The sequence below is a fragment of the Rhagoletis zephyria genome, unplaced genomic scaffold (genome assembly GCF_001687245.7).
Source record: "Rhagoletis zephyria isolate East Lansing unplaced genomic scaffold, Rhagoletis_zephyria_1.1 Rzeph_scaffold_00003, whole genome shotgun sequence".
Taxonomy (NCBI): Eukaryota; Metazoa; Arthropoda; class Insecta; order Diptera; family Tephritidae; genus Rhagoletis; species Rhagoletis zephyria.
Genome location: NW_016157087.1, coordinates 847506 through 863325, shown reverse-complemented (window position 1 = coordinate 863325; position 15820 = coordinate 847506). Strand labels below are relative to the sequence as shown.

The window sequence follows — 15820 nt, the reverse complement described above, 5'->3', positions numbered from 1 at the left end:
TCAACAGCTTACGATTCTGTTCTCAGAGATCGTGCCAACTGAGTATTGGGATTTTCTTTCACAAGTAAAACCAGCCTTTCGAGCTTGTGTTTAATATTCACGACGTCAGAACTGCATGAGATTAATAAAAATTGTTTAAAATTAGTGTCTAGCCATCATAAAGTAAAAAACAAATGCAAAATCATACATTTTTCAAAGAAAAATTCTGTTCGACAGAAAATTCGATACTCAACGAAAATTTCGACACGGTTGCATAGCTCATAATTTCACTTTCGATGTTCGATCTTCGATAAGCAGCGAAGATCGAAAATCGAATGCAACTCATAATAAGGGCCTAAAAATCACTAGTATTTTTAATGTAATCTTGGCAAGAGTAGTGTTTTCTGCATACACTTCCATCCAGACCTCTCTTGGCTCCCTTCGTAGTATTTAATAATCAAAGTGCTGTCTTCACTGATGTCCAGAAGGTTTTCAAAAGCTTAATTGGTCATCTCAGTAGGTTTACTTTTCGGGCCACATGAAAACGGGTTTGTTATCCAGCTGAAGCCATCCTCAGAGTAAATGTGGGGAAAATATTCGACAATGGTTTTTTCTAAACCTTCCAAGTTAACGCTGGTAATGCGCGTTGACGCTAAGATAATAATTTTTACAGCCAATTTAACGAAAGCAATTTAAGTGATAAATGATTTTAATTTTTTGAATTTCATATCGATGGCTGAGTGGAAGATCGACCTATCTCGGCAGCCAGTTCGAAAACATTCTATCTCAAAAAACTTTTCGAGAACGCCCTATTTCAGAATTCGTTTCAAAAACGCCCTATCTCAGCTGTCGATTCAAAAACGCCGTATATCAGCATATTTTCAATACATTTTGAAGTGAGATAGGGCGTTTTTGAACCGAATTTTGAGATAGGGTGTTTTTCAATTAAATTCTGAAATAGGGCGTTCTTGAAAAGTTTTTTGAGATAGAGCGTTTTCGAACTGGCTGCCGAGATGGGTCGATCTTCCACTCAGCCATCGATATGGAAATTGCTGGTGAAACCGGCTGTTATCAATTTTCTTAGCGTTAACTTCGAGGTTACATACGTTTTTTTGATTACTTTGATTATTTATGGGGTTTTCATGCAAATCGCTAGAAATACTAAAATATACATGTACCAATAAAAAAAATCTCGACATGCTAGAAAAAACCAGAGATGTATTTTAATTTCGCAGGCCTCTGCTATCTTCGCAGCGTCATCCAATACGGGTTTTAAATCTAGTGGCGGCATCTTCCTAGTCGCCAGGGAATACCGACGGATCATACAGTACCTTCTCGTGACGTTTTCTGCCTCTGACTTTATCCTAGAAATCGCTCCTTTCGTTTTTCCAACCACTGCAAATATCCGCACACTTGCCCCATTTCAAACCATTTTTCTGTACAAATTTGTCGATAGCTTTAAAAGTTTCGTCGCTAGTGGTGTAAGCCTTAAGTATTTCGCTCATCAAAAGTTCTTCTTCGATTTGCATTGCGAATGAGTTCCTCACTAACACGAGAAGATTGCCTCTAAAATCGTGTTGATTCGCTCTTTGATAGTGTGATTGTGAAGTTCCAAAGAATAAGTAATATATACACGTGCACGAAGCTGCTGCGCTTGTTACGAGAACAGCCCAGCCAGCGAAAAATCCGAAATGTAATCCAAAAACGGGAAGAAAAGTGGATGAAACGTGGATTAGGTCTACAAAAGTACCGAAAGTGGTTGTGAAAAGGGTACGTTTTCGGCTATTTTTCTGATTAAATTTTACGTTGACAATACGTACTGGAGCGAAATATCCTTTTGCTGCAAGCTATTTGTGTTGTGTATGGGGTTTGACGAGCCGCTGAAGGTAATTTTAATAAAAATCTAAATTTTTTGATTTTATGGCCGCCATGTTGAAGTTTGATCAAACCGCTTTCGTTGTGTATTGAAAGTCTAATGAATTTATACGCACCACAAGTATACTCTAGCCACTAGTGGCACCCCAGGCATATGCTCGCGGCACCTCAGGGTGCCACCTCTCCCACTTTGAGAAGGCCTGTCGTAGGACATCGCAATGTTAAACATCCCAGTCGCTAACATTGAAAAAGGATAGAACGTGAACTAGTTAGGCTGAAACACAAACTGGTAGAATTCTAGTTCACAACTAGTAGCTTTCCCTACAGGGTAATTGCGTGTCGGCCATGCTGTTTATAGAACTTTTCTTTTTGTGGTCAACTCAAACCGACTACCGACAGTTGTGCTTATACAGACCAAAATTCATTTCACGGTGTCTTTTCTATGGAATCCTTAGGTTCCGCGGAGCCCCGTTTAAAAAGCTGTGCCCTAGAAAATGCTCTTACTATTTTGTACTTAAAAACTAAAAAATCTAAAAGATTCTCATAAAACCATATATATTAGAAATTTCCAAAGATATTCAAGGATAAAATTTTGAAATATTTAGCATAATTCTCCAATATTTTTTTATTGTTCAATAAATGACTAAGTCAAGGAGCAGGGTTGGTATTTGCACGGACAGTAGGAGAGTTCTAGCTTTAGTTTAATGGACTGTGTACACGGCGAAAAAGTCTCGCTAAATAACTCTCACATAGGCTTTGTGGGTGAGTTTCTCGTAGAGCTCTATTGAGTGTTTACACGTCTCTAGCGAGATTTTTGTCTAAATCTCGCGTTTTTTCTCTACCGTGTACACTTACCTTAAGCCTAAGCGGAAGTTTCTATCACATTTCTTTCTTTGGCAGAGCTTCTCAAATATTGCAAAAACGAGATTTTTTGACACTTTCGTTTTTCTCAAAATCTGGACCTGGTGGAAATTTTATACTTACGGATTAGTAATCAGCACAAAAAAGTATATCAAAAGAAAAAGCTTTAACATTTGCCGCACCACAATCGGTGTTGCCCTGTGTAATTAATGCAAACAATTTTTCATGAAATTATATTAGAACTAGGAGTACACTTTAATTTGTCGCCTAGGGTAAATTCAAGAAGCGAGCCATAAGCACAATGGTTTTTTCAACCAATTTATAGTTTGATTTTTTCATGGTCAATAAACCGATTGTAAGAGATGTGATTCAAGTTGAATATTTGAGAATAAATTCGTATGTATGGCCGTGGCTGAACGAGCAGAGGTGCGTGCTGTTATTTGTTGGATTCCAGCAGTACAAATGCCGCCGGCGCGATTCATAATTTTTAATCTGTTTTTGGTTTTTCTTAATTAAGAAAAAGCCTCTGTGAAGTGCAGAACCAAATCGAATGACGAAGAAAATTGATTCAAGTTGAACATTTGAAGGCACATTTATAAAGCGGCTGTAGCTGAGTGTGTAGAGATGCTTGCCAGAGGTAACATGTTAAAATGATAACAAAAATGTTTGCTTTGTTTCTCCGAATTATGAAAAAGCATCTGCGAAGTGCAGAACATAAACGTATTCAAACGATAAATCGGCAACCGAAAGTTTGGTTATAGTAAACAAAATTATGCTTGGTATTACTAAATCATTGTTGATATTGTTAATTGCCTGCAATGCAATTGTTGCATTGGTAATATTAACAAAAAATCACGTTGATTCCTTTTCAAGTTTAATTTTGGTAATATTAACCAATTTTTGGTTGATTTTTCTCTCAGTGTAAGTATCAATGGACACAATGTTTTATAGAAACCAATCAAATGTATAGTTGCTTTTTTAATACTTGTAGGTTACAAATACTTACGTTTATAATTATAATAATCATAAATATGTATTTTATTTTCTTTACAGACATCGAATTGCACGTGATACCACCATTGATGATCTTAAAGTTATTGGATTTCGTGTAGAGTCTAGCAACAATGAAATCGATTATCACGACGGAGGCGTGCCAAGTGTTCTTAAAGACGCCGATTTCACAATGCGAATTTTCGGCAAAGGTATTACACCAGATACGGTTATAACATTTACTACCATATCCAACACGTTCGGTGGAAAATGTCAAATACCGGCAACATTATTGTACAAACCTATAGAAGGTTCAGCGACCAACGAATCTGCAGTCTATCGGTTGTCACTTCCAAAACTAGACAAAGCCATGACCAATGGCAGCGAAATATTTTACTTGTGTGCTAAAAATGATCCGCAAATGGACATAGTAAGTCACCCAGTTCTTTTATTTTACATACTATTGTGCTCTGTATTTTCATGCTTTTTTGTGAAACAGTTTATGATTATATGTATGTATTTATAGTTCATTAAAAAGCCTATATTTTATTTGTAGGGAATCGCTACAGATACTAAACCAATGGTACATCAAGGCGGAGATATTTATCTCCAAATGCGAACATATGAAAATTTGCTGCCAATCTGGCTATCAATTGTCATCATCCTTGTTTGTTTGGGCTTCTCTTCACTATTTTCGGGTCTCAATTTGGGTCTGATGTCACTTGATCGTACTGAGTTGAAGGTGAGTATATATGCAAAGTCAATCAGTCAGTTTTGCAGATAAGACAGCAGACGGTATTGTACACAAAATATGAGCATTTAGTACGTCATATGTACTTATGTATGTATACAGAGTGAGTCATAAATATTAGAGAAAAATACCAAAAAGGTTAATTTTTCTTGTCTTAATTATTTAAGCTAGCTAAACCGCTATGATGCGTCGTTGATTTTATGAAGCTTTCATCTCATTAACCAATGCTTTGGACGTCGTGGTAATAACCCAGAATATAATTTAGGTAGGCCTTCTTAAGTGAAGCCATTCTAAGATGCCCATCCAAGAATGGCTGAACAAGTGCTTCCTTGCATGCCTTCTAGAAAGGCTTATTCATTTACAATTTACGCGAATGCATAAATTTATATTATTTAGCATTACAAATGAATTTCAAAAAACATTTTAAGTTGCAATAACTCATATTTGATTTAAACTTTAAGCAAATACTTCAAAGATGTATGATTTTTATAAATTAAGGAAGCAACTTTAAAACAACTCCTCCAAAAGGCCTTCTAAAGTACGTCCTATAAAAGCCCTTTTGGAACGCATTTTATGGGTAGCGAAAGAAGAAGCCCTTCAATTTGTGCCACTCCATACAAAAAAGAAAGGGAGAGCTTTTAACTCCCGAAATTATCTACTGGGAAGTGAGATAATCTGGAGAGATTTTAAAATAAGGTATACACCGCCACCTTGCAGATCTCCATGTTGTGATCTATACTCCCCGTAACGCTGAAGTTTCCTGAGAGTTGAAAAGAGCTTGAGGCAAAATTCTGCGGGTTTTCTTAAGACGGTTCGCTCTTAAAAAATAGATGGGATGGAGTCATTTTGGCCCATTAGCAGCAGTGATTTATATCGCTTAAGAATGCTTGTATAATTATACAGCTCCAACGCTGACGTCGGACATGTGCACATTGCTCCTTTGATGTTTAACTGGCCGTCTCCACAGGATTAAATTTATTGCTGTCCAGCTGTCATATTGATTGCTAGATATAAGTTACATCAGTGGCAATATATTTAAGTTAGTCAGGAGTTAAAAGCCCTTCCGAAAAGCCTTCCTAAGAGTCAAGAGGCGTTCCACTCTACATTCCTTTCTCCTTTATTTTTTGTATGGGGTGACACAAATGATGGGCTTCTACTTTCGCTACCCATAGAAGGCCTTCCAGAGGGACTTTTGTAGGACGTACTTCAGAAGTCATATTGGGGGATTTCTTTTGAAGTTGCTACTTTAATTCATAAAAATCATTTATTTTTAAAGCATTTGCTTAAAGAGTATATTGAAATTCATTTGTAATACTAAATAATAGTACCAGGTTGACCGAGCTTTGCCCGGAGTGCATATACTTTTTAAACTTTACAAGATTTGGATAGCTATAAAAAAATATTTTGGAAACCAAAAAAATAGGATTTCGATATCTATTAAATAAATTCCTTACTCTAAACTTTACGTGGCAACCCTATTCCGAAATACGCTGGAATGAATGGTTGATAGCCTGAGCGTATACGTACTGTGTATACATAAAAAAATATTGATTGAAATTAACAAAATAAAAATTTTTATTACATAGAAACGTGGCAACCCTGATGGAAAATATTTTCTGACCAAAGTTTTTAACAATATCGATATTGCGATGTTTTATAAATACGTTATATTATATATTATATGTTATGATGTGTTATAAATAGTGTAGAATCGAAAATAATTGGCAACCTTACACTATTATTTTAAGAGATAACATTTTGTTTATAGGGAAAGCATTGTTTAAGAACCTTCCCTACAAGAATTGTGTGATGGAAACTAACACATTCTCATTTATCTTACTAACACATTTGCAAATTTTGCGTTGGTTAAAAAGAGACCACTAAATAAGGCCACAAGTCGGAGGAAGACGGAAGATCACATGTACACAAATGTTTACATCACGTTTTGCATATTGCTCTTAAAAAGTGATAGTCAAATGACTATCACTGTTCTTGTAGGGTTCTCTTGGTACCCATAAATAGTAATATTTTACCTTTTTTTCTAAACAAAATTTTTTTATAAATATGCGATTCGAAATAGATGTCAACCCTATTAAAAATATTTTTGAATTAGGGATCTTTAAAATACCTTCCATTTGATACCCATATTATGATATTTAACTAATTTGTAACTTATTTCGAATAGGTGGCAACCTTATACGACTCTTCTTGGAGATAATGCCTATTCAGATAACCTTAAAATCCAAAACATTATCGGTGTACAAAATTTTACCAAAATCATTAGAGCCTTTTTCGAGTATTTTTGCAACGTAATTAGAATTTGTTTTTGCCGAACGAACATTTTGTTAACAGTTTTCGTCAGGCTTCGGCATTTGCAGTCTAATCTTAGCGTATGATATTTACATCGTAAATCGAATTGCTCGTTTAATGTAATAAGCAGGGAACGGATTTTGTGGAAATATACGATGTATGTAAATATCATACGTTATGATTCGACTGCAAATGCCGAAGCCTGACGAAAACTGTTAACAAAATGTTCATTCGGCAAAAACAAATTCTAATTACGTTGCAAAAATACTTGAAGGCTAAGCAGTGTACGGCGACTTTTCTTGGTTCAGTCTAATATACATATGTACATATGTAGATGCCACTGTTGGGCGTTAATCATTTAATTATACCCGAGCGTACTTGTGCACAAGGGTATTATAACTTTGTTCACATTCCGGTTATTTGTAACAGGCAAAACGAATCGAGATAGATATAGACAAATGCATACAAAAGTGATCAACATGAAAAAGGAAATCTTAATCGGTGACTGTCTGTCCGTCCGTCTGTCCGTCTGTGCACACGATAACTCGAGTAAAAATTGAGATATCTTAACGAAACTTGGTATATGTACTTCTTTTCAGCATAGGACGGATGGTATTGAAAATGGAAAAAATCAGACAATAACCACGCCTACCTCCCATATAAAGGTAGTTTTCAGAAATTTCGTATATCCGAATATTTTAGTAACTACTGAAGCTTATTCACTCAAAATTGATATTTACAATCATTTTTAGATGAAAATTTAATAATATTATAAACTTTTGGAAAATGGGCGTAGCATCGTGGGCAACCGCTCCACCAATTTCCCCATAAAAAATTATAAATAAATGTATTAATTCATAAAATCAGTTAATTTAACGGAATTAGCAAAACAAAAGAAAACAAATAATTGAAGTAATTGGCTTGTTATGCAACATTATATACACATGTACATATGTACAAACATACATATGTATGTATGTGTAAAAATATATGTACTACATATATCACATTTATGTACATACATCACATGAAACACTTTTTTATATAGCAAGAAATATTTAGGAGCCTACAAGTAATTTTTAAGCAAAAAACCAAACTGACTTCAATTCTCATAAAAATAAAAATAAAATATATACATAAATATTTCGTGATCCAATGATCGGATCTAAACCAGATTAGTTTGGGACCATGGTTGCCACAATTGGTAACTTTCTACCAAAATTGGTAACTTTTAAGCGGTTTGGTAACTTAGTAACTTTTATTTCATTTTGGTAACCTTTGCAACCAAACATCTATTTGCATTACTAGAAAAAAATTAATTATGTTTTGCATGTGTGTATTTATAAAAGCCCTCGATTTTCAATGGCAGCACTACTGACACTTCTACAAAATTACTTCGAAAAAGTTAGAGTTATCTTATATTCGAATACTGGAAATATTTGAATTACAGTGGCAGCACCACGGGCTACACTTCTAAAACAACTATCGAATTTTTGCGATAAATTTTGAATTCTACCATCTCACATTTAATACTGGAAATACTGTTTGCAACAATAGTACTGTAAAATTAGTATACAAAATTCGGGCATCTGGCAATTTTTGGTAAAGTCCATAAACAAACAAGTAAGAAAGTCTAAGTTCGGGCGGAGCCGAACATCAAATACCCGGCGCAAGTATTAAATATATGATTTTCACCCTTCCGAAAGCTACCGCTACATGGCAAGTATCAATTTGAGTAAATTTGCGTCCTTAAATTTCGAAATATTGAAGTTTCAAGCATTTCTGAAATTTACCATTATATGAAAAGCGGCCTCAATTTTAGTCCGATTTCAATAATTTTCAACATTTTGCTTTTATGTGGCAAGCACAATAACCGTACCGAGTTTGGTACAAATTGGTAGAACGGTTACCGAGATACATATATGTGATCATAAGTGGGCGGTGCCACGCCCATTTTCCAAAATTGTATCACAAACGTATTTCTTGATAAAGAGTTGTTTCAAGCATCAATTTTGAATAAATTAGCTTTAATATTTACTGATTTATCGAAGATTTCGTATTTCTCCAAATTACCGTTATATGGGATGGGGGCGTGGTTATTGTCCGATTTTAAACATTTTCGGTCATTTAGTATGCTGTAGGAAGGCTAACAATTGTGCCAAGTTTGGAAGAAATTGGTACAGGGGTTACTAAGATATACACATGTAACCATAAGTGGGCGTGGCTACGCCCATTTTCCAAAAATTTATAATCTTATTTTTCGCCTAAAAATTATTGCAAATATCAATTTTGAGTAAATAACCTTCAATAGTTACTAAAATATCGCAGTTCTCGTATTTCTAAAAATTACCATTATATGGGAGGTAGGCGTGGTTATTGTGCGATTTTGCCCATTTTCAATACCATCCGTCCTACGCCCGAAAGAAGTACACGTACAAAGTTTCGTCAAGATATCTCAATTTTTACTCGAGTTATCGTGTGCACAGACGGACGGACGGACAGACAGTCACCGCTTAATCGATTTCTCTTTTCATTCTGATCATTTATGTATACATTAGTCTATATCTATCTCGTTTCGTTTTGCCTGTTACAAACAACCGTTATGTGAACAAAGTTATAATACACTTGTGCACAAGTGCGCTCGGGTATAAAAAAAATGTCGCGTACTTTTTACCAGACCCACCTACTGACATGTATTTCGACCTAATGAATCCGAATGTGAGGTCCGTTTGACACGTACAGTAAATTATGAAACCTGAAAAAATAGCAAAAAAATGAGCAATTTTCGCAATTTACTCGAAATTGTGTACGCGTCAAACGGACGGTTAAAAGCGCCCGCAACTTTTTTTTTGTGGGCCGGTGCTTTTATTCCGTGAGTCGCAGGTTCAAATATCGGCACATTCCGAACGAAAAATGACACTGAAGATGGCACAACGCCGAAACCGGTTTTGTCTTCAAACCAAATTTGGCAAGGGATGTCCAAAAATCGTTCCACATTACATTATACTCCTACCCTATCGGAAACACCTACAACGAAAATGAGAATATCGGTGCATGCAGTAACTAGTTGATAGAAAAATATTTTCTAAAAAAAAAAAACATTATAATTGTCAATATGATTATCAATCTTGATAATTTATTAAAAAAATAGATTTTAACTTCTGTGCTAGAACTAGGAGTTCTTGATAAATAATCAAAAATTGACAAATTATAAAAATATTGAATTTATTAAGGCTGCATTTCTTTAATCATTCTGAACGTTTGGAATAAGCTTTTTTGTTTATTTATTCTTTAGAACGTTCCTGTTGATATGTTGACGTATATTTCAAACGCATTCTGTTTATTCCGGCTGTGAAATGGGATTATCCGGAATGTATAAAGAAACGCAGCCTAAATAAGTGCACAGAATCGGACTGTATGTAGATACACATTTGTTATGAAATATAGCAGTTTCATTCAGTATATTTTTTTCTCAGTGAAAAAATGAAGATTTTAGCTGTGAAGGTCTGGTAACTTTTGGTAACTTTTCTTGAGAGATTTTGGTAGAAAAAAATTTTGGCGAGCGGGACCATCTCCGAGACACTACCTTTCCGATGCAAAAATAATTATCGAAATCGGATGACGTGGTCCAAAGTTATGCGGTCCCATACATAAAAAAAAAATAAAATATTCCGACGAACTGATAACCTCCTCCTTTTTTGGAAGTCGGTTAAAAATTGCATTTCGTTTTGTACTGAAATACACTCTTTGGTACTCGATGCATAAGAACTTATATGCTAGGTATTTATATACAATGTACATACATATAGCGGTCCACAAAATAAAAGAATTGCGATATTTTGACCAGTTTTGGCATTTGGCATTTGTCTTTTGTTTATTTAATGTTTTTTATTTTCTTATAAAAGTTTGCTGGTATACAACAAACACCATATAAATTCAGATTTCAAACTTTGAGCGTGTGTGAATCGGTAACAAAGTTCGCGGCGAGTAAATTTTTAACAACTATAAGGTGAATAAAATTTCAGTAGCTCAAGAAGCTAGTGAAATTTTTGACAAATGCATAGAAAATTTTGACAATCGCAAAGATGGTTGATGTGTGCAATTTTTCGTTAAATAAAAGCTTAAATTGAGGAATTGCAGTCAACGAAGGTATATGTTTTCTTAAAATATTACTCTCACTTCAATTTGTAATATTTTATTCCGCATAAATCTGCGGTTATCAAAAATTTACTGCAGTAAAAAAATATTTAATTTCACACATCAGATTGGCAAAACTGTCTCACCATAGTAAAAATATTATTTAACAGCTTTCCCCATAGACCCTTTTTACCGATTCATACACGCCCTTTGTACAAAAATTAGATAAATTCTGATTATTTTCACCAAAATTTCAAACTTTTTAATCAGAATTTTGGCATGCAGTTTTGTAGACCATTTAGTTCTAGTACAATGAAGTGCAAGTTTCAAGCGGCTATTAAATCCCGTTAATTTTTGGAATTTTTTTGCTGACAGTGTCCTCCATATAATTTTGTATGGAAAAAACGTGAAACACCCTCAACAACAAAAAAATGCATTTTTTAACCAAGTTATGGTCAATAAGCCGATTGTAAGAAATGTGATGCAAGTTGAACATTTGAGAATAAATTCGTACGTATGGCAGTGGCTGAACGAGCAGAGGTACTTGCTGTTATTTGTTGGATTTCAGCAGTACGAATGCCGTCAGCGCGATAAATAATTTTTTTTTTGTTTTTAGATTTTCTTAGTTACGAAAAAACCTCTGTGAAGTGCAGAACCAAATCAAACGACGAAGAAAATTGATTCAAAATGAACATTTGAATACACATTTATAATCCCGCCAGAGGCAACATGTTTAAATGATAATACAAATTTTTGGTTTGTATCTCCGAATTATGAAAAAGCGTCTGTGAAGTGCAGAACATAAACGTATTCAAACGAAAAGTCACCAACCAAAAGTTTGGTTAATGTAAACAAAATTGTGGTTAATATTACCAAAGCATTGTTAATATTAACCAAAAATCGCGTTGATTCCGTTTCAAGTTTGAATTTGGTAATAATATAACCAATTTTCGGTTGATTTTTCTATAAGTGTAAGCAAGGATCATAGAAGGAGTTTTTAGCCATTAATTTTCAATACAATTCAGAAAACGACTAAAAAATAATTAATTGTTTACTGCGGAAAAACACAATTAAGAATTAATTAATTGTTCAAGTATAAACCCATTGTTATTCTCTGCTACAATTAAAACTTAATAAATACGTTACAATTAATTAATTGTTAACTGTTATTCTCCACAATTACAATTAAGCAATTGTTAACTAATTAAGTGATAGTTGCCCTTACAATTAAAATTTGCCCAACACTGGTAGACACATTTGTAGTAAATGCGATAATGGCTTTTGATTGAATAGGATAATTATATCGTCACTAGACACGAATAAAGAGGAAACTCCAAAAGTTTCAGGGACCCATTTACTCTGAAATTTCTTTATGTATCGTTAGTCCGTAGCATCGTTGAATATGGAGCTGTCATATGGAATCCCTATTACGATTCGCATTCGCGGCGGATAGAAATGATCCAGAAGAAATTTACTATATTCGCGCTTAACAAAATGCATCTAGTGTAGGGCTGCCATAATCCTGAACCCATCGACCAGAACACTTATTCCCTATAAATACGGTTTCTTTGGTTCTGGCGTTGCATTATCTTGAAGTACTTTGTGATATAAGCAATGTAGTTTCGTGGCACAATCCGTAGAGCTGAATGATTGACGATGATGAAACGCTCAGGTTCTGAATTCTTTTTAATCAGAAAAGAACAAATTTCTTTTGAACGGCGACGTGTTTGGCGCTTTTAATGTCGTATTGAATGCTTGCCTTACCACCATTAGCAAATTTCCTCATGTCCTACAATGCGCTTCGTGATCATTTTTGCTATTTTGTATATGTATAACCTAAAAATAATTTTGGTAGGCTGTCTGAGTGAAGCCATTCTAAAAGACTTATCCAATAAGGACTAAAGCTAAATATAGTAAGTAGTCAACTCGATTTAGATTTATTTTGGTTCCCTGGTCATCGCAACATCTTCGGAAACGTGGCTGCAGACAAGTTAGCCAGAGAGGGTTCCATATTGGTGTCGATTGAGGACCGGATCTCACCCCCAATTGGAATCTTACGTAGAGACATGTTTCTCCACAATCTCCGGAAATCGGATCAAAGGTGGCGCAGTGTGGCAGGCTGCCGTATATTCAAACTCTTGTGGCCTGAGAGAATACACAACTTACTAAAGAAACCCAGATCTGACGTTGCTAGGCTTGTTTCGACTCTTACTAGGCATTGGCCGGTTGGTATCCAAGCGAGAAGGCTGGGAATCGCCTACATCGACTTCTGTAGAAGCTCTAGAGATGATAACGAGCAGGAAACAGTAAAACACCTACTTTGTAAATGTGAGGAGCAGAAATGCCGTGCTAGGAGCATATGAGTTCACATCGTTACGAGAGCTATCTGATATACATAAGTCTCCACAACATACTTAACTTTATCAGCCACGCCGGTTGGTTCTAATATATTCATTCGAGATATATGGTATCAAAATGGCACTTAGCTGCTACTTGAGCGTAATAGTTTTCGTCCGCCACCAATCTAACCCAACCTAAGGCCTGAAAAAGTGCTTCCCTGCATGCTTCCTAGAAAGAGGTTTCCCATTTAAAATTTACGCGACATGTGTATATTATTTAGCATTACAAATAGGATTCAATAACCATTTTAAGTCTCAATAAAACAAATTTGATCTGAATATTTAAATTCCTTAAAGAAGTATGATTTTTACAAACTAAAAATAGCTGTAAAAGAACTTTTTCAAAAGGCCTTCAGAAGTTCGTCCTACAAAAGCCCTTCTGTAAGCTCTTCTTTGAGTAGTGAAATCAGAAGCCCTTCAATTTGTGCAACTCCGTACAAAAACGGAAGGAGAAAATAAAGGCCTTTTGTAAGAGATTTTAACTCCTAAAATTATCTTTTACTGTGTTGTATGTGTGACCTCTCAGCCATGTACCTTATCAGGAACATTCACTTTTTTGGCATTTGCCTGAAGATACAAAATTAGATTTTAACCAAATAAACTAAACAGAGAGAAGGGAAAATCACCAGATATTGTTCAACATCATGGTGAAATAATAACAAGGTGTTGTCACTTAGGGGGTGGTTGTTGTAATTTTGGCAATTTCGGCATACCAGCGTTACAGTAATGCCTACTCTATTCATTCCAGTTTCATTCCTGGGCAAAATGGAACAAAAAATGGAGCAAATAACTAAATCACACAAATAAGTATTGATTAGAGGTACTATTTGCAAATAAGCGCAAGACGCCGCCATTCTTAAGTTTATTTTCTTTTTCGATGGTCATCTTATTGCCTTTTAATAATAAAGACGTGTTGCCATTTTTAACTTTATTTTTTTTTTCCATGGTCATATTATTGCCTTTTAATTATCAGGCAATATTATAAAAGAATTTTTCACCATCGAATAAACGGTGAGTTAGGTATTTGCAAATTATTTTTATTTGCAAATAGCTTACGTATAAACGTAGTAACTGTGTCTTTGTTTCGCTTTTGCCTTGACTTTTCTTTTCAAATTCATTGGAAAATTTGAGCGATAATTTCCAATAATTGGGATTTTGTAAGTAAATTTTTGGTAAAATATATACTATACATATCCAAAAGATTGTTGGAGCAGTGCCTCGGATGGCTACGATAATGCACTTTGGTCTAACAATTTAAACGCATTATTACTTTATAATATAACTGATAGAATTCAGAAATGTAATTTTAAAATGTTAACGAAAATAAAGGTCGTAATAAAATTCTCTTTAAAGTTAAGATATTTAGAAACTAAGTACGCATATATGTACATGTACTTCAGAACTTAAGGAAAAAATACAATAATGAAATTCCATACGGGCTAATATGTCATTTTTAGTAGAATTTAAGAATAATTAAATAAAGAGAAATGTATAATTTAATTTGTTTTAATACGAATAAAAGAAAGACGGAAAATAATCGTTATTTTTTAAGTTTTAACCATCATCATATGTGTGAGGTACAACCGTGTGGCCTTTAAGTTTTACAAATAATAGTTTTAAGGTAGAAAAATAGAACTGAATAATAATTATTAAAATCAATATATTGGATCGAAAAAATAAAAAATAAATAATAATAATTTCTTTTGAGCGAAAAAATGAAACTGTAATTACACTGGTTTCCAGAAAAAATATTTTATTGATACAAACTTCATTCAACTGGTGTGAGCTCCACTGATATATGTATGTATTGGAAGTAGTACCCAAAAAGTAGTAAAAATAATCCTAATCTTTTGGCCCTTTTTCTACTACCCCAAAATGCATGGCCGCAATTGACATGCATAAAAAGTGAGGTTATGTAAGTGACATCACCTTATATTTATTTCACCATAGTTCAACATGTTAGAAAAAATGTTTCATTACCGATTTTCGACTACTAATGATCGAAAGCTTATCCTTTCTTCATAGCAAAAATCTGCTAAAAATTAGATGGGTGCCTGCATTGGCCTTTATTAAAAAACCAGGACAATTTAAGTGTGGACCCGGCACCAGGACAATTTGTTTAAGTCAAAGGACAAATCCTGTAAAACCAGGACCTCTGGCAGCTCTAGTCTAGTGGTGTACCCCAACTGGTACTCTCATTTACGCCCCTACTGGCGTCCCTAATAATACCCTTACTGGTATGTCGCGTTACGAACCAAGAAGGAAATTGCTGGGGCTTACGGTTGCCAGACGTACTGATTTTATCAGTACAGTACTGATTTTTTTACTCTTGTACCGATTTTATTAATAATTTCTTCAATCAGTACGCTTAAGTCCTGATTTTTCAAAATTTGTACTGATTTGTACTGAATTTTCAATTCAAACAAAATACCTTAGGATTTTCTTAAGGTTTTACATAACGCTTGAGCTTCCTTAAACTGTACTGTAAAAAGTAAAAAGAGAATAATGTAATTATGGT

The 15820-nt window shown here is 34.5% G+C and overlaps 1 protein-coding gene across 2 annotated transcripts in view; it reads left to right on the top strand.

The window, feature by feature from the left end:
* uex (metal transporter uex) overlaps positions 1-15820 on the top strand; it is a 132621-nt gene that overhangs the window by 93518 nt on the left and 23283 nt on the right. For both annotated transcript variants that reach the window (XM_017624873.1, XM_017624810.1), the window contains exons 2-3: positions 3769-4135; positions 4262-4447. In XM_017624873.1, the coding sequence (XP_017480362.1) occupies positions 3769-4135; positions 4262-4447 (553 nt within the window). The remainder of the gene's footprint in view (positions 1-3768; positions 4136-4261; positions 4448-15820) is intronic.